The sequence below is a fragment of the Cyprinus carpio genome, chromosome B13 (genome assembly GCF_018340385.1).
Source record: "Cyprinus carpio isolate SPL01 chromosome B13, ASM1834038v1, whole genome shotgun sequence".
In the NCBI taxonomy this organism is placed as follows: Eukaryota; Metazoa; Chordata; class Actinopteri; order Cypriniformes; family Cyprinidae; genus Cyprinus; species Cyprinus carpio.
In genome coordinates this window covers 5784409-5805475 of record NC_056609.1, presented here as the reverse complement: position 1 = coordinate 5805475, position 21067 = coordinate 5784409, and the positions used below count along the sequence as shown (strand labels likewise).

General features: G+C 38.4%; 1 protein-coding gene across 1 annotated transcript in view; it reads right to left on the bottom strand.

The window, feature by feature from the left end:
• Positions 1-21067, bottom strand: part of wdr11 (WD repeat domain 11) — a 184757-nt gene that overhangs the window by 21887 nt on the left and 141803 nt on the right. The window contains exon 26 of the mRNA XM_042736306.1: positions 7829-7994. Within this exon, the coding sequence (XP_042592240.1) occupies positions 7829-7994 (166 nt within the window). The remainder of the gene's footprint in view (positions 1-7828; positions 7995-21067) is intronic.

Here is a 21067-nt window from a genome sequence, read left to right as displayed (position 1 = left end):
GTAAGTATATTATTTTCATCTTCTCCAGGTCACCATTCAATAGATAACGTGTTTGGCCCGCCATCCTTCTTGGGAACCCAGGAAGTAACGGCTGTAAAACCCTGAGTCGCGGTGTGCTGGGGGAACGATTTCTATAGCTCCCTTCACCAGCAGATTTTTCACTTCGGCACGAAGAACGTGAGCGTTCTCGTTGTGCACTGAATGGGTGACCCGCCCCGCGAAAGCGTGGTGGCCGTCGTGCGAACTGAAGGGAATAGCCGTGTTTTTATTACTCCCCATGACCCAATCTGATACCCGGGAATGGCTTGCCATTGTGAGGCCCCGGATGGACAGAGGTTGTATTAACTCGAGTGATTGACCGCCATGGGGAACATAGCACTCGTGAGTGTTGTGTGAGGAGAACTGCTCTTTTTGTGAAGGAGTGTGTTTTTTTATTTTTTGCACTATAACAGCGCTTTGCTGTCTGGGCGCTAACAAGGGCCCCATTGTTTGCAGCAGGAACAACTTCGTCGACATCTGGAGATGGACGGCAGAACACACGGGGCAGTTTGGGGGGTGGTCCGGCTGTGGCGAGACTTAGCCCCCTCCTCTTTCTTCCTGTCGATCAGGGTATGACGGCGGCGGCGCAGGGTCCAGCACTATCTTGGGCCGGGGTCCCCCATGCGCTTGGGATACTGATACCGTCTGGTGGCCGAGCGAGAAACGGTGTCGGGGCTCGGGTTTCACCGGCTGGGCTGCGGTGGTAGCAGCTGGCGCTTGCTTAGGAGGCTGACGAATCGGCACCTGTCTGGGGCGACTGGCAGCAGATGAAGCGCGCTTTCGGCAGGAAGTGTCGCATTGCCTGGGACGACTTCTGCGCCTCTGTGAAAACGCTCGGCGAATCCCTCTATCGCCGGGCCAAAGAGGCCGCTGGGGGAGATCGGTGCGTCTAGGAAACTGGGCTCTGTCAGCATCCTTGATCTCCGTAAGGTTGAGCCATAAGGAGTGGCGCTCCAAGACGACCAGGTTAGCCATCGAGCGCCCAATGGCCTGGGCGGTGCTCTTGGTAGCACGCAGCGCCAAGTCTGTTGCACTTCTCAGCTCCCTGAGTGTGGGCGACATCTGGGCCAGACTCGTCGGTGGCGGCGAGAAGTTTGGCCTGGAAGACTTGAAGCACCGCCATAGAGTGGAGCGCCGCGGCTGCTTGCCCTGCCGATGAGTAGGCACGCCCGGCGAGCGCCGACGTCGTACGGCAGGGTTTGGACGGATGGTTGGCCTTGGCTTTCCATCCAATAGCTGCTGGCGGGCAGAGATGCACGGCCACAGACTCGTCCCAGCGGCGGCAGCCGTTCGTATCCTCTTTCCTCAGCGCCGTCAATTGAGGTGAGGGCGGATGAAGATGAAGTACGCAGGCGCGCTGAGTAGGGGGCGCGCCACGATTTAGTGAGCTCGTCGTGGACCTCCGGAAAGAACGGAGCAGTTCGCTGACGAGGGGCTTGCTGGCGCCCCGGCAGAAACCATTCATCCAGACGGCTACGGGCTGGTTCCTCTGGAGGAGACCAATCCAGACCCAGCTCGTCCACTGCCCTGGAGAGAACGCGGATAAGCTCGGCGTCCATCCCGAGTTTCGAGCGGTTTGGTTCAGATGACATCGAGGGGGCGGGGTCCGGCGAGCCCGACAGCTCCTCAGCATCTGAAGCGGCTAGAGACATGCTGTCCTCTAGCAGTTCCTCCTCAGTCCCTCCAAACAAAACCAGATCACTCGCGCGGCAGCAGAGGGACACTGGTCTGGCTGTACAAAGAGGACTGGGGAATCCCCTCTGGGCGGAGAAAAACGAGGCACGCGGGGGCTGAGCCGGCGTGAGCTCGCTTTCATCCTGCTGCTTTAATCCTCTGCCCCGCCTTTTCTTCCTCGCCGGCTCGCGGGAGGAAGAAAAAGGGAGGGCGCGAGGAGCGAGATCGCTCTCTGAAAAGAAAGCGATTCGCGAGCGCAGAGAGGCGATATTCATGTTCTCGCAATGAGAACATGAATTCCCCGCGAGTGCTGTGTCAGCGTGGGGTTTCCCCAAGCACGCGCGACGCACTCGCTGTGCCCGTCATCAGCGTGCAGAGGGGCTCTGCACGAGCTGCAATGACGAGACGGCATTTGAAACAACGCCGTAGAAAAAGGCTCTTTTAGAGAAATTTGCTCTTTCAATATATCTCACCGGATGGCCGCAGGGAAGCGATGAATCTGCGGTGGGGACCGGCAGTCGCGTTCCAGTGCGAGGCGTGTCAACGGCGAGCAGTTCAGCGGAGATCAGCGAAGCGATGTGACGTCGTCGCTGAAGGAGAAATAATCTGAATTCCTGTGGCGAAGCGGCCAATATATAGCCAGATTCCCCGCCCATATTGGCGGGCTTTGGCGGGCTTCGCTGCCATAGGTTCGTGCAGCACCGCTGCCAAGCCATTGGTTTGTTTTAATAGCACTGCACGATCCAATGGCTGTGCAGTTTCACTGCGTGATTGAATAAGGCTTCAGTTCAGGAGAAAAAGGGGGTTTTTCCCATATGCGTCTTCGACGCAGTACGAGTGAAGTATTGAAAGGGAACTAGTAACTTTTTTGGAGATATGAAGGATGCAGTACTACTCTATAGGTACTCAAGATTAACATGAGATTAAGTGAAACTGTGTATGTTATGTACCCTTTAATGTCTTTTTGGAGATGGTCTGAAATGAAAGCGAAGGTGAGATATTTGAAGTTTTCCTGTGTGACATTGTTGTCATGACATAGTGAGCATTTGACATAACCTAATCGAGCAACACTTCACCGCTAATATGTTTTTTTTATTTTACTTTACAGTGTCCAAGTGTTTCCCATACACTGACTTATTTGTGGTGGCCCGTCACTATATCAAAACTGACCGGCACAAATGGCTAAATTTTCCAAGAGGCCTATATGCCTACTTCGTTGAAACATGAGCACTGAGGTTTCAAAATTAAAATGCGTTTTTATATGAATGTATCTTTGAAAAGAACTGACCGTCTTCAGAAAAGCTTCGATGTCATTTTCATTTCGTCTTTCCTGTAATGCCTGATAAAATAGCATTTGTGAGCAGCGCTTATTTGATTACAACCATTTAACGGAGAGAAACAGAAGAAACAGCTATATATCTCCTGCTCCAACAGTGCCTCTGCTGGCAGAGTATTATTTTGCATTTGCAAGTCTGTGGGAAACACTGGTGTCTGTCAACAAACATGAACAAAAAGCATGCTTTAGAACTGTTTTGATCAAAAAATTTGAATATCGTGAAAAAGCGTTCATTTTTTAAAAAACTTATTTCAAAAGTGAAACCTTTCTACATATTCTACATTCATTTAATGTAAAGTAAACCACTTCAAAAGTTTTTATTGTTTTATTTGATGATTAGAGCTGACAGCTCATGAAAGTCAAAAATCCAGTATCTCAAAATATTAGAATATTTCCTAAGATCAATCAACTCAAAAAAAGGTTTGACTAAGGATTTTTCTGATCGACTAGTAGTCGTTCATTTTAAGCATTAGTCGACTAATCACACATTTATTAATAAACGATTTAAATCATTATAATGAGCCTTTAATTCCCTATACATCCTAATAAGTGCTCAAGCATATGCATGAAGCTTGCCACAGCACACTGGCAGAAGGTAAGGATTATGAATGTGTCAGGGAAAAACAGTAAGGAGATTGCATTAACATTTTAATTATTTGATATACTAGTGCCCTTCTTTGTTTTGGTTTTAAGAGGTGAAGTCAGCAAAAAGGACTTGTCATCTCCGCAGTAGTGATGCGCCTGCATGTTTCATATGGATTACATAATCTAAGAATATTTGTTTTCCATTTGAATGGTTCATTTGAAAGTAGACATTTCACTCTCTATAGATTTTTTTTTTTTTTATGTCTGTAAGGCAAAGATATAGGCTACACAGAGTTTTGCGCTCAAGTTCACATACAGTAGAATTGACAGAGAAATCTTTACAGATTTGAAACATGTATAACTCTTATTTGTATGACCAAAAATGAGGGAGTACATGGCGGCACCAGCACCTCCATCTGTTCTCTGCAGTGCACGCTGCCCTGTTAGCACAAGTATGTCTCAGAGACGTCTATTTGACGTCTGCATTTACAGTACATCTACAAGACGTATTTAAGATAGTGTTTGCTCATCTGCAATACGTCTATAGGACGTTTCCTTTTAGATGTCAAATAGATGTCTATTTGATGTCTTTAAGATGGTTATGATTTAGAATGTATGTAAAACTAACATCTGAAAGATGTCTGTCAGACTTTTGTAGACAGCAGATGCTTTCCAGATCAAGAGATCTTTAAAGGGGTCATATGATGCGATTTCAAGTTTTCCTTTCTCTTTGGAGTGTTACAAGCTCTTGGTACATACATAAGACCTGTAAAGTTACAAAGACTAAAGTCTCAAACCTAAAGAGATATTCTTTATAAAAGTTAAGACTCGTCCATGCCCTCATAAAATGCCTCGTTTAAACATGGCCACACGTCTACATCACAATGTGGGAAGATTTGCATAACGTCGTACAAAATGTTTCATGCAAAGAACGAAGGCGTGACTTTTATTCTCGCTGTTGCTGCCGGTGACATGTTGTAGAGACACTGTTTCATTGTGAAAGCGAAAATACTTTGTTTGGCCTTCCAAAAGAGGACACAACTAGAAATCTGTGGTTACAACACTGTTCCAGTACAATTCAACCCAAATATTCAGATGTGTGCAGCACATTTTATGGAGGACTGTTTCCTGATCCTGGAAGAGTAGACTACAATGCCGGCTGTTCTGACTCACAGACTGTAAGTACGTTTACATATGTAAAGGATTTGCCACTGATGATTCAAACATGAGTTCTGAGCAGTGTAGAGCAGCAGTTCTCAATTCCAGTCCTTGTGCCCCCCTTCTCTGCACATTTTGTATGTTTCTCTAATGGCTTTAGACGTTTTTTTTATTCGAACGCAAGTGCCATGTGAAGTGGACATCACAGGATATACCACCAGGATTCCAGTTTGAAGCGAACGTATATGTTCCATTCAAAGTGCATTGAAATGTGTGAAACGTCGATTTAAATTGTATTTATTTTACAGAGATATATGATGTCACACTTGTCCGTGTGTAAAGATGTTGTGCAGCACAAATCTGTGAATAAATGTTCCGAAGTGAGGTAAACTTCAACACCTGCTCAGGGAGCAGGGAGCAATGAACACTGTGTAGGTACCATGTCAATGGGAACACAGTTCATGCACGGAGCTCACTTATAATGAGCTGATTATCTGAATTAGGTGTGTTAAAGAGAGACATGCAAAATATGCAGAGCTGTGTTTTTTTGAATCTTAAACAGTATAAACACATTGCATAACACCAAATAAACTCTGCTATTTTCACAATACAAGTTGCCCCTTGGTATATTAGAATAACAGAGTTTCCATTGTTATGCTGATGATACCTCAACTATATATTTCAACAAGCCTGGATGAAACTTCTAATTTATTTAAGCTAACAGAGTGTTACAATTTTAAAAGACTGAATGACCAATCATTTTCTCCTTTTAAATGTTACATGTTACAAAAACAGCATTCTTCCTTATAAACATTGTCAGGCTACCGAACATGTTACCTGATTCTGATGCAAAAAAGCTAGTTCACACATTCATAACCTAAAGACTGGACTATTGTAATGCACTGCAAGGTGTTTGTCCTGCATCTTTAATAAACAAGCTACAGGTAGTCCAAAATGCAGCTGCTAAAGTCCCTAAGAGGTCAAGAAAATATCATATTACCCCAATTTTACAATCTCTACACTGGCTACTGGCTAAGTTCTGTATCAGTTACAAAATATTACTACTTATAAGGCCCTAACCAGTCTTTTATCATGTTACAATCAATGACGTTCCTAAAGGTTTCAAAATTCTGGACCCGATAACTTTCAGGGTTCAGACACATCTCTTCAGCCAAACATTCACATAATGTATCTCATCACCTTGTACTCCAGTTATATCTGATCAAATGTACATTATCATTCGTTGCTTAGTTTGAACAGCAGCTATGCTAATTTTTCTTTTTTTGCATTTCTGTTTCTGCCATGGGATGGGAATCTTGAGGTAACTAGGAATTACACAAGCTTCAGTCTGGATCCAACCTCCTATGATAATCTGAGATGACCGAACACCTGAAAAGAGATGATGCCAGCCCCTCCGAGGACCTCAGATGACGACAACCCTAAACAACATACTACAAATATGTGTGTTCACTGCTGTGTGTGTGCACTTTGGATGCGTTAAATGCAGAGCATGAATTCTGATTATGGGTCACCATACTTGGCTGTATGTCACGTCACTTTCTTTTTTTGTCACTTTCAAAACTACCAAACTTTCCTCTAAGTTTGATCGCAACATATAATCACTGCTGTTAATAATGTTCCCTGTTTGTCTGAATACATGTCATTAACTAACTGTATGATTTTTACAGTACATTTCTGCCATACTGAAATTACCTTGACATAGTCATCACTGATAAATTACTCCTAAAGTTAATGTAGAAACTGCTTTGCAACGAAGCCCATAGCCAGCTATGAGGTCACTGAGGTCCGGACCTCTGTAAATTTTTCATGTCCAAAAATAAAATTAGTTTTCTGAATGACTTATTTGCTTTTTAAAACTCATCATATGAATGTCTGCTTGACATGTATAATTCAGTTTAGACAGTTTGCAAGAATGTTTAGCGTCCATGGTATGGAGACGCTGGCAGAATGAACGAGCTCTTGAGAGAGTTGTGAGTGAGGGCACGGGTGCAGCCTCCGTGTTGCCAGAATCAGCTATTATAAGCGTATTTGGACTTGTCTTTTCCACTTAATTTGACACTTTAGAAAGTTAATGAAGTGGGAAGCAGTTTAGGGCCAGCGATATCTTTATCTTAAAATTTTTTTTTGCAAAAGATTTTAAATAATTTAGTTTCTTTTTTTTTTTTTTTATTGTTCGGTTTTTATTTGTTTTTATAGCAATATCGGGCAACACTGCATTGTCGGCACTTAAACTGAAGTAATCAAAAAAGCCCATGGACATGTTATTGCTGACAGGATAACACATTCGGTAAGGCAAACGCAAAAAATATCATGATATTATCTGTCTGAAATGTTATCATTATTATCAAAAACAGTAGCATTTCACAGTAGTCTAAGAGATCTGTAGAACAAGTAGGTTACAGAATGAAATAAAATAGCCTATGCAAACACTAGCCATGAATAAGTCTATGCTATGTCATTCAGTATAGTTGTTAAATTTTCACAAATCATGCTAAAACATTCATAAGAACACTAGACAAATTTATCATATATACTGTATAGCATTGATTATTAATGAAAACTGTAACAGTAATATGTATTGTTGCATGATTATTTAACAACTGATAAAATTATCTACCTCTATTCTATAGGCTAGCAAAAAACTAACACATTTTGATGCAATAAATATGGTATAATTTAAGTGTCCATCCCTCCAAAACAGAGGAAACCTCTTTCACAAACATCTATATCTCTGTCTTTTTTTTTTTTTTTAAGTGTTGGTGTATAATGTACTTTATTTGTAGGGGTTATTATAAAAACGAATCTTAACCCCACTCCAGATCTTACTAATTTTCAAACCCTGGCTACAGCCATGTCTGCAACGGAAAAAAATAAAAAAATAACCTAAGTATAAGTAACCTATACAAATAAATGTGTATTTAATTGAATTTTGAAAAAGAGCTTAGACAAAGATCTCCTTTAGTTTATACAAGAAAGAAATCATACAGGGTACAAACAAGACTCTTTTTACTCTACCTGCCAGCTTGCCATTTGCAATCATATTTGTGGCCACCAGTTTAATGGTGCTCTGAGACGGGCCAGATGATGTGATGGTGGTCACCAGACAGGCTTTGAGAGAGTCACAGTAGTAGCTGGAGTTATCTGCACTGGTCTCCAAAAGCAACTGCACTGCACGGTCCGTCTGATGAAGAAAGAAAAGATAATAGTTAATTCTGATTATTATTAGGCAACTGAAATATTTTAATTGTATAGAACATTTAAATGAAAATTACAGAACATTGGTATCATATTACAATTTCCAGAAGTCTGCAAAGCACAGCTTGCATAGGATTTAATTAATACTATTGTGTCCACCTATGATGTGGTATGGGCTTTGTTTCATTTAATCTAAGAATCTTGCACATCACATGATAAATTGTAAGCTTATTAACAGGGCATACTTCACTCCAAGTAGACTGTATAAAATTAAAGATATATCAGACCCTTATTGTAATTTCTGTAATAATTCTAGGTGTAAGCTCATATATGCATATGTTCTGGGAATATCCAACAATCCTGGACAATTGTGTGCATTGTTCTCCCTGATATTCTACACCCAGAGATACCACAGGATCCCATACTCTTGGATGATTCTTCAAAAAAAAAAAAAAAAAAAAAAAAAAAAAACTTTGGCAGTTGGTACATCTGCCCCAGAGAAACTGTTTTATAGGATACAACCACCTCTACAACCTTTAGAGATATCTTTAGAGATCACTTTTTTCCTTCAAGTACCTTCAAGATATTATTTGAAGGTACTACTAGCCAAGCTTAATGGAGCAAAGTACAGGACTATTCTGGCCAGAAAGTACTAGAACTGGGCAGAAATAGCTAAGGTGTTGTTAGACAAGCTAAAGCCTGGATCTCCTATCTCATCTATATTGTCTACATTTTAAGGTGGACATTTTTTTTCGTGACATCTGCTTGTATATAGTACTTCTGCTTTGTGATTTAGGGTCTGTTTTTACACATGCTGAAATTCTAAAACAAATTTTGATGACAAAAAAAAAAAAAAGTTTAACATCAGTTTTAAGATTACTAGTAATCTTTCCTTCCTTTTAAGGTGTGACAGTGTCAACATTACATTCACACTATAACAACAACAACAACAACAACAACAACAACGACAACAACAATAATAATATTAATAATAAAGTTATTATTATTAGAAATTATTATTATTATCTCTAAGACAGAAATATATTACAATTGTAATAGCCTACAACTTGACTGTAAGTATATTATTTATTTTACCACAATAATAAGTTGAATTCTGTATTAATGCTTAATTCTACATTAGAGTTTTAAGATTTGAGCCTACACTAAGAAAAATACAGTTAGGTCCATATATATTTGGGCAAAAGAACGTTTGTTTATTATTTTAACTGCTGACCACAACATTAAGTTACTGTTATATAATGACTATGGGCTTAAATTGCACACACTTTGAGGGTATTCTCATCAAAATTGGAGGAAAGGTTAAGGAATTACAGCTCTTTAATATGTACCTACCCCCTTTTTCAAAAGACCATCAAAAATTAGACAATTGACTCAAAAGCTGTTTCATGAACAGGTGTGGGCTATTCTTTCATTATTTCTACATTAACCCTCTGGAGTCTAAGGGTATTTTTGGGGCCTGGAGAAGTTTTGTCATGCCCTGACATTTGTGCTTTTTTCAGTTTCTTATAAATAACTAAATGGCTAAAGTCTAATCTCACTGTAATCAGCACAAACTGGGCTATAATAATATGTGAGCAGCATGTATGTACATGATTGTGTTTTTGAGAAAAAAAATGTTATACGTGTTTAGTGAAAAACTAAAAATGTTAAATCACTTGAATAAGGCAATAAAACACATACAGAAAATTGGTTCCCGGGACTTGCATATAATTTAAGTTAAAAAAAAAAAGAAATTGCAGCCACATTTAAATGCAGGTGTGTAAAATGTCAGAGTGCACAAAGATTTGCACGTGTGATGCTGAGTGCGACGTGCAGCATTTATTCTTATTTGTTTTATCTTCATTACAAATCTTGTTTGGTTTTATTTTGGATAATTGCATGTAAAAAATAATTTACGTTGTAAGGCATATGCAAAATGTGAATTAATATTCATATTCAAGTGTTTGTGCGAAAAATATTAATGCGCATTCATGACAGGGATGCGCCCTCTCGATCACTTGAATTTTTTCCTGATAATGAATTAACTTAAAATTGTGGCGTCTCACATACATGAGAAATATATCTACAGAAAGCTTGAAATGACTTTTAAACGAATCAATTCAAAATGAAAGCATTATGTAATCTGTGAAGGTTGTATTTCTCTTTAAAGGCACGTCCATGTGGAGAGAGTCAACACTGTGAATTTCATCTTGCAGGCGACAAGAAAACATTTGTTTATTAATAATTAATTATTAAAATGTCTCCTTTTTCACAATTATTAGGCTACTTCTGCCTGTGCTTTGTGTCAAACTTAATGCATGTGCTTGAGCGTGGAATATATTAAGGCTCATTATGGATTATAGACGTAAATTTAATATAAACCTGCGATTAGTTGAATAATGCAACGAATAATGACAAATGAACGACTAGTAACTAGAAAAATCTTACGTGGGAGGCAGACCTATTAAATACCCTCTAGACATCTCTGTTAAAGTTTTTAAAGCATTTTATACGCGTTTGCATAAATTCTGCTTTCAGAGCGGTCTGTAATGGAGAGATACCTTAACAATGATTTTTCCTCTGAAACACAAAAACGAAAATTTAAATAAAATTTATATTTTATGTTTTGAGAATGGCCAACCCTTCTCTGCAGATATTCTTGCTTCTGGTTTGTGCATTGTAAATAGGCTACAAAATGTCTTCAAAACTCCAAAATATTTTTTGTCACGTCTGTAACGCATATGTATTTCCCAAATCTAAAATAGCCTATAAAACATGTTCATAGACGTATACTTTACTGATGTCTGGACTCTGTTTGGGATTTAGAAAAACATAAAGAGATGGTTCAATATATTGGTTATGAATAGGTTACATTCTGTGAGAATTTATATTTCATAGTCTAAAAAATATTGTTTAGATGAAACAAAATAAAATTAACGCAACAGTTTATAATAATAACAAATTATCAATTGATAATTAATCATTATTTATCTTATTTGTGAATGTAGCGTTTGCGGAAGGCTTTAAGACCAAGCGGAATCCTCCGTCAGCTGCTCCCGCTTCACAGCGCTCGTGACTCGTGCAAACTGACCCAACATTTAGCAAGGCAGGAAAACATTCAGTCTGCCTGAAGGAAGACGTATTTCACTGTAAGTTAATGCTGTTAAATAGAGAGTTAAAGAGAGAGAGAGAGAGAGAGAGAGAGAGAGAAACTAGTGTAGGCTATTCTTAAACTTGGAACTCATTATATTGAAGTACAAATCCAAACACCAGAAGCAACTTAAACTCTCAGTGTTCTTTCATTGAAAAGTAGGCTATGCATTTTATTTATTCACAGGCTACAGGTGCTGGTCATATAATTAGAATATCATCAAAAAGTTGATTTCCCTAATTCCATTCAAAAAGTGAAACTTGTATATTATATTCATTCATTACACACAGACTGATATATTTTGAATGTTTATTTCTTTTAATTTTGATGATTATAACTGACAACTAAGGAAAATTCCAAATTCAGTATCTCAGAAAATTAGAATACTGTGAAAAGTTTCAATATTGAAGACACCTGGTGCCACACTCTAATCAGCTAATTAACTCAAAACACCTGCAAAGGCCTTTAAATGGTCTCTCAGTCTAGTTCTGTAGGCTACACAATCATGGGGAAGACTGCTGACTTGACAGTTGTCCAAAAGATGACCATTGACAACTTGCACAAGGAGGGCAAGACACAAAAGGTCATTGAAAAAAGAGGCTGGCTGTTCACAGAGCTCTGTGTCCAAGCACATTAATAGAGAGGCTAAGGGAAGGAAAAGATGTGGTAGAAAAAAGTATACAAGCAATAGGGATAACTGCACCCTGGAGAGGATTGTGAAACAAAACCCATTCAAAAATGTTGGGGAGATTTACAAAGAGTGGACTGCAGCTGGAGTCAGTGCTTCAAGAACCACTACGCACAGAAGTATGCAAGACATGGGTTTCAGCTGTCGCATTGCTTGTGTCAAGCCATTCTTGAACAATAGACAACGTCAGAAGCGTCTCGCCTGGGCTAAAGACAAAAGGACTGGACTGCTGCTGAGTGGTCCAAAGTTTATGTTCTCTGATGAAAGTAAATTTAGCATTTCCTTTGGAAATCAGGGTCCCAGAGTCTGGAGGAAGAGAGGAGAGGCACACAATCCACGTTGGCTTGAGGTCCAGTGTAAAGTTTCCACAGTCAGTGATGGTTTGGGGTGCCATGTTATCTGCTGGTGTTGGTCCACTGTGTTTTCTGAGGTCCAAGGTCAACGCAACCGTATACCAGGGAGTTTTAGAGCACTTCATGCTTCCTGCTGCTGACCAACCTTATGGAGATGCAGATTTCATTTTCCAACAGGACTTGGCACCTGCACACAGTGCCAAAGCTACCAGTACCTGGTCTAAGGACCATGGTATGCCTGTTCTTAATTGGCCAGCAAACTCGCCTGACCTTAACCCCATAGAAAATCTATGGGGTATTGTGAAGAGGAAGATGGGATATGCCAGACCCAAGAATGCAGAGGAGCTGAAGGCCACTATCAGAGCAACCTGGGCTCTCATAACACCTGAGCAGTGCCACAGACTGATCGACTCCATGCCACGCCGCATTGCTGCAGTAATTCAAGCAAAAGGAGCCCCACTAAGTATTGAGTGCTGTACATGCTCATACTTTTCATGTTCATACTTTTCAGTTGGTCAAGATTTCTAAAAATCCTTTCTTTGTATTGGTCTTAAGTAATATTCTAATTTTCTGAGATACTGAATTTGGGATTTTCCTTAGTTGTCAGTTATAACCATCAAAATTAAAAGAAATAAACATTTGAAATATATCAGTCTGTATGTAATGAATCAATATAATATACAAGTTTCACTATTTGAATGGAATTAGGGAAATAAATAAACTTTTTGATGATATTCTAATTATATGACCAGCACCTGTATATGGTTGAAATAATATTTTAGTTCAAAACTTTAAGTGCCATTGTTAAAAAAGAAAATGCTTTATTGGCGTTTCATAGACCTTCAGTTGTTATGCTTTAAAATCCTATGCCATTTGTAATTTCACAGTATTTTCACCTCCTAAATCACTAACCTTTAAAGTCACAATTAAATGGTCAAATTTACTCAGGCCCATGGCATTTTTTAATGACATTATTATTATTATTATTATTTTTAGAATAATTGTAGCCTACATAAATAGGTGAAGCAAAACAAATAAGACAAATATTTGGATCGTCCCTTATTTTTTCACTTATTTTCTACAAGAATAAACATGATAAACATATTATTAATTCATAGAATAATTTAAGCAATTAAAACCTTTTTTTTTTAAAAAAATAATAACAAACTGAGTTTATAAGTTAAAAAGGCTAAATTGTCACAGTGCATGTTAAATAGCCTAAATGAACTTGTGTTAACAATATAATTAGAACTAACAATATAATTAGAATTTTTTTTTAAATAAACAATTCCTGTATAAAATGGGACAGCAACCTTTATATCAAACATTTTTAAATCGTCCACAGCTGAGCAACGCTGGAGGCGGATCTGCGCCAGAGCGCACAAACTGAAAGTGCTGCACAAAGTCATTTCCAGATGCAAAAAAAAAAAAAAAAAAAAAAAAAAAAAACCCTGGATAGCTTAGATTAGACCCAGACTCTGTTCCTAATATATAATAATTATAATTACTGTTAACCCACAGTAACAAATTTTAACCGATTAAACGCCTATTTTCGTTTGCTGCATTTTTTTTTTAACACGCAAAAAAATTAATTAAGTTTGTGAGAGGAAAAAAATATATAAGTCATGTATAAGTTCCATTTTATAACATTCAGAAATAATAACGGCTGGCCTAATAATGTTATAATGTGCCAAACAGGATATTTTTAGTTCCCTTCACTTTACAACAAATCCTTTAAATTTAACAAATTCATCAGCGCAGAACAAGAATTTAAAATATATAAGTCTAATGGATAAATAAATAAAATAAATATAATTGCAATATATAATAATATAGGCTTAGCTATAAACAAAAAAATAAATAAATGAATAATAATTTAAAGTGAAACATAAGGTAAGGTTGGGCTCTCTCATTCGGGAGAAATCCAAACGTTTCCATATTCATGATGTTTCCCATTTGAAGCTTAACTATTATTCATGAGGTAAAATAGGCTTTGTAGTTCTAGCGTATTTCAGTATCGACGAAAAAAAAATAGCAATATGCCAAAGTGGACTGCTGCTCGCGCCGGATGACTCAGTGAGCGGCTGCTGCTGTTTCCAATGAATATGTGCGCGTGAGGCACCAGTGCGATCAAACAGCTGAAACAGAAAATACTCCATTTTTGGTCACTCAGTAAAGGCATAATTCAAAAATGCAAAGTGTAAGCAGTTTGAAAAATCAATAATAATAACAGAGTTAATAATAATTATTGCTAATTGCTGGATCATTCTCTTTTCGCTCTGCATATGGAACCTGAATATTTTTTTTTAAACCAAGAATGAACCGAAATGAAAACATTTAGCTTTTAATCCGTATGTGTATATACATCACGAACCCTGGGTATATCCGCAGCAGAACCGCTTCACTCCCCTCCGCGAGACGGAACGCGACGCTGTGATCGTCGGAGATTCCATCGTCCGACACGTCCGTGCTACGTTAGCCGAAGGTAAAGTACACACTCACTGTTTCCCTGGTGCCTGTGTTCTCGATGTTTCTGCGCAGATACCCACGATCCTAAAGGCCAACGAGAGCCCCAGAGTGGTCGTGCTTCATGCCGGGGTTAACGACACCACGCAGCGGCAGACGGAGACGCTGAAGAAGGACTTTAGGAGCCTGATCGAGACGGTTCGCAGCACGACTCGCGCGGTGACAATCATCGTGTCAGGACCACTGCCCACGTATCGACAAGGACACGAAAGGTTCAGTAGACTTTTTGCTCTAAATGAACGGTTATGGTCATGGTGTAAAGAACAGAAACTGCTCTTTGTTAATAATTGGAATCTTTCCTGGGAGAGTCCTAGGCTTTTTCCTTTTTCACGCTGGATGGCCTGCACCCCAGCAGAGTCGGAGCGGATCTCCTCTCGGACAAACATCTCCAGGACTCTACACTCTATTTGACTAGTAAGCCAGTTCCTCACATAACTGCTATGATGGCTTTTGTTCTACCCGCTTAAATGTTAGAAGTACTTGCGCTGTCCAATCTATTAAGACTGTGTCTGTTCCTCGAATAGTGAGGTCAAAATATAAATGTAATGTAGGATCTAGAAAAAATCTTATCGTGATTAAACCAGAAAAACGGTTAAAATTAATGAACAAGAACTATTTCTAAAGTTTGGGCTCATAAACATTAGATCACTCAAACCCAAAGCAGTTATTGTAAACGAAATGATCACAGATAATAGTTTTGATGTACTCTGCTTTACTGAAACCTGGCTAAAACCAAATGATTATATTGGTCCTAATGAGTCTACTCCACCAAACTACTGTTATAAGCATGAGCCCCGTCAGACTGGTCGTGGGGGAGGTGTTGCAACAATATATTGTGATATTCTCAATATTACCCAGAAAACAGGATACAGGTTTAAATCATTTGAAATACTTATGCTTAATGTTACACTGTCAGATATGCAAAAGAAATCTATCGTATTCTCTTGCTCTGGCTGCTGTGTATAGCCCACCAGGGCCGTATACAGAATTCCTAAAGGAATTTGCAGATTTCCTTTCAGACCTATTGGTTACTGCTGATTTTCGGAGATTTTACCATTCACATTGATAATACAAATGATGCATTAGGACTTGCATTTACTGACTTATTAAACTGTTTTGGAGTAAAGCAAAATGTCACCAGTCCCACTCATCGTTTTAATCATACGCTAGATTTAATTATATTGCATGGAATCAATCTTACTGATATAGATATCGTACCTCAAAGTGATGATGTTACTGACCATTTCTTTGTATCGTGCATTCTGCGTATTGATGATAATAACTATATGGCTCCGCGTTATCGTCCGGGCAGAACTATTGCTCCAGCCACCAAAGACAGATTCGCAAATAACCTGCCTGATTTATCTCAACTGCTCTGTGTACCCATAAATACACATGAACTAGACGAAATGACTGGCAACATGGGGACTATCTTCTCTAATACACTCTAATACTCAGTCTTGAACGCAAATGGAGAAAAACTAACTTGGAAGTTTTTAGAATTGCGTGGAAAAACAGTATGTCTAGCTATAGACAGTCTCTAAAAACTGCCAGGGCCGAGCATATCCACAAACTCATAGAAAATAACCAAAACAATCCAAGGTTTTTATTTAGCACAGTGGCTAGATTAAAGAAATAAACCAGACACCACCCGATCTAAATATTCCCTCACAGTTAAATAGTAATGACTTTATGAATTTCTTCACTGATAAAATAGATAACATCAGAAATACAATAACAAATGTAGGTTCTACAGCGTCTAATACTTTAGTTTTATCCATCGCACCCAAAGATAAACTGCAGTGCTTTACAACCATAGGACAGGAGGAGCTAAATAAACTAATCACTGCATCTAAACCAACAACATGTTTATTAGATCCTGTACCCACTAAATTACTGAAAGAGTTGTTACCTGTAGCAGAAAAAATGCTTCTCATTATTATTAACTCGTCGTTATCTTTAGGTCACGTCCCAAAACCATTCAAGCTGGTGGTTAGCCTAGAAACCCTCTTATTAAGAAAACCACAACTAGATCCTAGTGAAAGCTGGCAAATTACAGACCCATTTCAATCTTCCATTTATGTCAAAAATTTTTGAAAAAGTTGTGTCTGCTCAATTGTGCTCCTTCCTACAAAAAAATTATCTCTATGAAGAATTTCAGTCGGGTTTCAGGCCCCATCATAGCACAGAAACTGCACTTGTTACAATTACAAATGACTTTCTTCTTGCATCAGACCAAGGCTGCATCTCATTGCTAGTTTTACTTGATCTTAGTGCTGCGTTCGACACCATAGATCAAGACATACTCAGAAATAGATTACAAAACTTTACAGGTATCCAAGGGCAGGCTTTAAGATGGTTTAGATCCGACCTGTCCGATCGCTACCACTTTGTTTATTTAAATGGGGAGTCAATATCATTTATCACCAGTAAAATATGGAGTGCCACAAGGATCTGTCCTAGGTCCTCTGCTATTTTCAATATACATGTTGCCCCTTGGTAATATCATTAGAAAATATGGGATCAGTTTCCACTGTTATGCTGATGATACTCAACTATATATCTCAAGGAGACCAGATGAAACTAACAGAGTGTAAAAAATGTAAAAGATTGGATGATCAATAATTTTCTCCTATTAAATTCAGATAAGAGAGAGATATTACTTATTGGACCAAAAAACATTACACAGAATCTCGTAGATTACAATTTGCAATTAGACGGATGTACTGTTACAGTACTTCCTCTACAGTCAAAAATCTGGGTGTTATATTAGACAGCAACTTGTCTTTTGAAAATCATATTTCACATGTTACAAAAACAGCATTTTAGAAACATTGCCAAGCTAAGAATGTTTATCATGTTACCTGTTTCTGATGCAGAAAAGCTAGTTCATGCATTCATGACCTCTAGACTGGACCATTGTAATGCACTGCTAGCTGGTTGTCCTGCATCCTCAATAAACAAGCTACAGGTAGTCCAAAATGCAGCGGCTAGAGTCAAGTCAAGTCAAGTCGCCTTTATTTATATAGCACTTTAAACAAAAAAGATTGCGTCAAAGCAACTGAACAACATTAATTAGGAAAACAGTGTGTCAGTAATGTAAAATGACAGTTAAAGGCAGTTCATCATTGAATTCAGTGATGTCATCATGCAGCTCAGGTCAGTTTAAAAAAAGTTCAGTTTACAAAGTGAACTGTGCAATAATTTGCAATCAAAAGTCAGCGATATCGCTGTAAATGAAGTGTCCCCAACTAAGCAAGCCAGAGGCGACAGCGGCAAGGAACCAAAACTCCATCAGTGACAGAATGAAGAAAAAACCTTGGGAGAAACCAGGTAAGAGGCAAGAGTCCTTACCAGGTCAAGAAAATATGATCATATTACCCCAATTTTACAGTCTCTGCACTGGCTACCTATTAAGTTCCGTATCATTTACAAAATATTATTACTTACTTATAAAGCCCTTAATGGTTTAGCTCCTGTGTACCTAACTAGTCCTATCACAGTACAATCCATCATGCTCCCCAAGTTTGCAAAAAGCTGGACTTTTGGTAGTACCTATGATAGCAAAGTTCACTAAAGGAGGTAGAGCTTTTTCGCATTTGGCTCTCAAACTCTGGATTAGCCTTCCCTGATAATGTTCGGGGTTCAGACACACTTCCTCTGTTTAAATCTAGATTAAAAACACATCTCTTTGGCCAAGCATTCAAATAATGCATCTCATAATTTTGGACTGCAGTTATATCTGATCAAATGTGCATTATTACTCTTTAGCTTGGGTTAAACTAATTAATTTTACTTGGCTTGAACTGCAACTATGCTAATTATGTCTCTATTTGTTTCTTTCTGTTTTGGTAACTAGGATTTACACAAGCTCCAGTCTGGATCCAGAACACCTGAGAAGAGATGATGCCAACCCCTCAGAGGATCTCAGATGATGCTAACCATGAAACAACATACAGAACTACCACATTTTGCTATAAGTTTGATTACATAATTGCTGTTAATAGTGTTAATCATCTGTTTGTTTACATCTTTTATTGATTTTTCTGAACATTTCTGCCGTATGCACATAAACTGACAGTCACCACTGATAAGCTACTCCTAAATATTATAGAAACTTAATTTTCGTGTAAAGTTGCTTTGCAATGATTTGTATCGTAAAAAGCGCTATACAAATAAACTTGAATTGAATATATATATATATATATATATATATATATATATATATATATATATATATATATATATATATATATATATATATATAGGCCTTATATTTAATGACTGTTTAATAACAATAGCATCCATAAGATCCTTTGTGTAAAGGTCTCTTATTTTTTGATGAGTAGACTGTAGCCTAAGACTGTAGCCTACGTTTTGAAATTAACTCACTGTAAAAAAAAAAAAATGCTTTTTAAAGATGTTACAATGTTATATCATAATGTTATTGCTGTTTTACTTCCTCCTTTTATCTCATTTTACAATTACATTCATTTTGCAATCCGTCCCTTTGCGCCACCTGGCGGTAGTTTCGCGAATGATTTTAAAGACTGACTTGCAGTTAACACTGCGGCCCTGTATAATATACAGTTATTATATATTTCTTTCTATAGCAACTTCTTTGTAATGTCTATTAAATGTTTTGCTCATTTAACACAATGACTTATCTTTTGGGGGGTAATTTTCAGCCAAAATTGTTTTGCAATTAATTTGTGTTTAATTAGACTAATTAATCTGCACTGCCAAAAGGATACGTTTTCTACATATATTTATGCTTTGATTTTAAATAAAACAGCGCATCAGTGCAGCGCGGCTGACACAGAAGAGCGTAAGCTGCCTGCGTACTGCTCTGATTCTCCAAAATGGCGTTACGCTGATGTGGAGTGACACAGAAGAGACAAATTGTTGAATAAAGTCGTTATTTTTGTATTATTCGCGTACAAAAAGTATTGTCGTCGCTTCATAATGTCACGGTTGAACCACTGATGGCAGATGGACTATTCTGACAATGCTTTTCATACTTTTCTGGACCTAGACAGTGTATTTTACTTGACAGTCTATGGGACAGTCACAACCTTCCCTGTTTTCATCCATTTAATACTAATTAATGTTACAATGCAAGTTTACAGGGAAAGCGCAAGAAGTTTGTGATTCTCTTCCTTTAGAAGAAAGTGTTCAATATGAGACTGTGAAAAATGCGATTCTCTGTGCCTATGAGTTAGTGCCTGAACATTATAGACAATGGTTTCGTACCACAAAAAAAATCTGCTTCCCAGACATATGTACGTTGAGTTTGCCCACGAGAACGGTATACTGTTTGATCGATGGTTAAAAGCGTGTAAAGTCACAAACTATCAATCTTTGTGTGAACTTTTGCTCATTGATGAGTTCAAGAATTGTGTTCCGGAGCGTACTGCTTTGTACCTAAATAACCAGAAGGTTAGTACTGTGCAACAAGCGGCTGTCCTGGCAGACGAGTATGCATTAATTCATAAACCTGTGTTTGTAAAGCGTCCGAGGGACTTAATGGGATACACCTCACAAAGAGAGAATTAAGTTAATTCTTTTGACTTTAAAATCAGCCCTAATTCATCTAGCCCGAAAACTCGTAAGGAATGTGGCTATTGTCACAAAATGGGACATATTATCGCTGAGTGTCGAATTTTAAAACGAAAGCAAGAGCGTCAGGATGGTTCAATTCAACCTCGCGGGTCAGTTTTAGTAAAAGTTGTCTCAGCAGCCCACGACTTCTGTAGCTCCTGACGAGTGTTTTCAACCTTTTGTGTTATTTTGTGAAAAAGTAGTGTTTCGAAGTCGAACGAAGCTTTTACAGGTTTGGAATGACATGGGGGTAAGTGATGTTAATGACAAAATTTTCATTTTGGGGTGGAGTATCCCTTTAACTTTTAAAGGAACAATTTTAAAATGAAAGCAAATACTCCCTGATTATATATAATTTTTTAATGAAGGTTGCATTTCTCTCTAAAGGCGCATCCAATAGGCTACTAGACATCTCTGTTAAAGTTTTTAAAACATTTATATGCGTTCGCATAAATTTTGCTTTCAGATCGGTCCATAACAGAGAGAGGTCACATCCTTAACATTGCTTTTTCCTCTAAAACACAAAAATGAAAATTGAAATAAAACTGATATTTTGTGTTTTGTGAATGGTCAACCCTTCTCCATTCTGCAGATATTGTTGCTTCTAGTTTGTCCATTGTTAATCACAGAAAGTCAACAAAACTCAGGTCTTTTTTTTTCATATCAAAGAGAAAGAGATTCACACCTTTATGTCAACCCCCACGATGAAGCTAACTACCCCCAAACCTCAACCTCCTCCA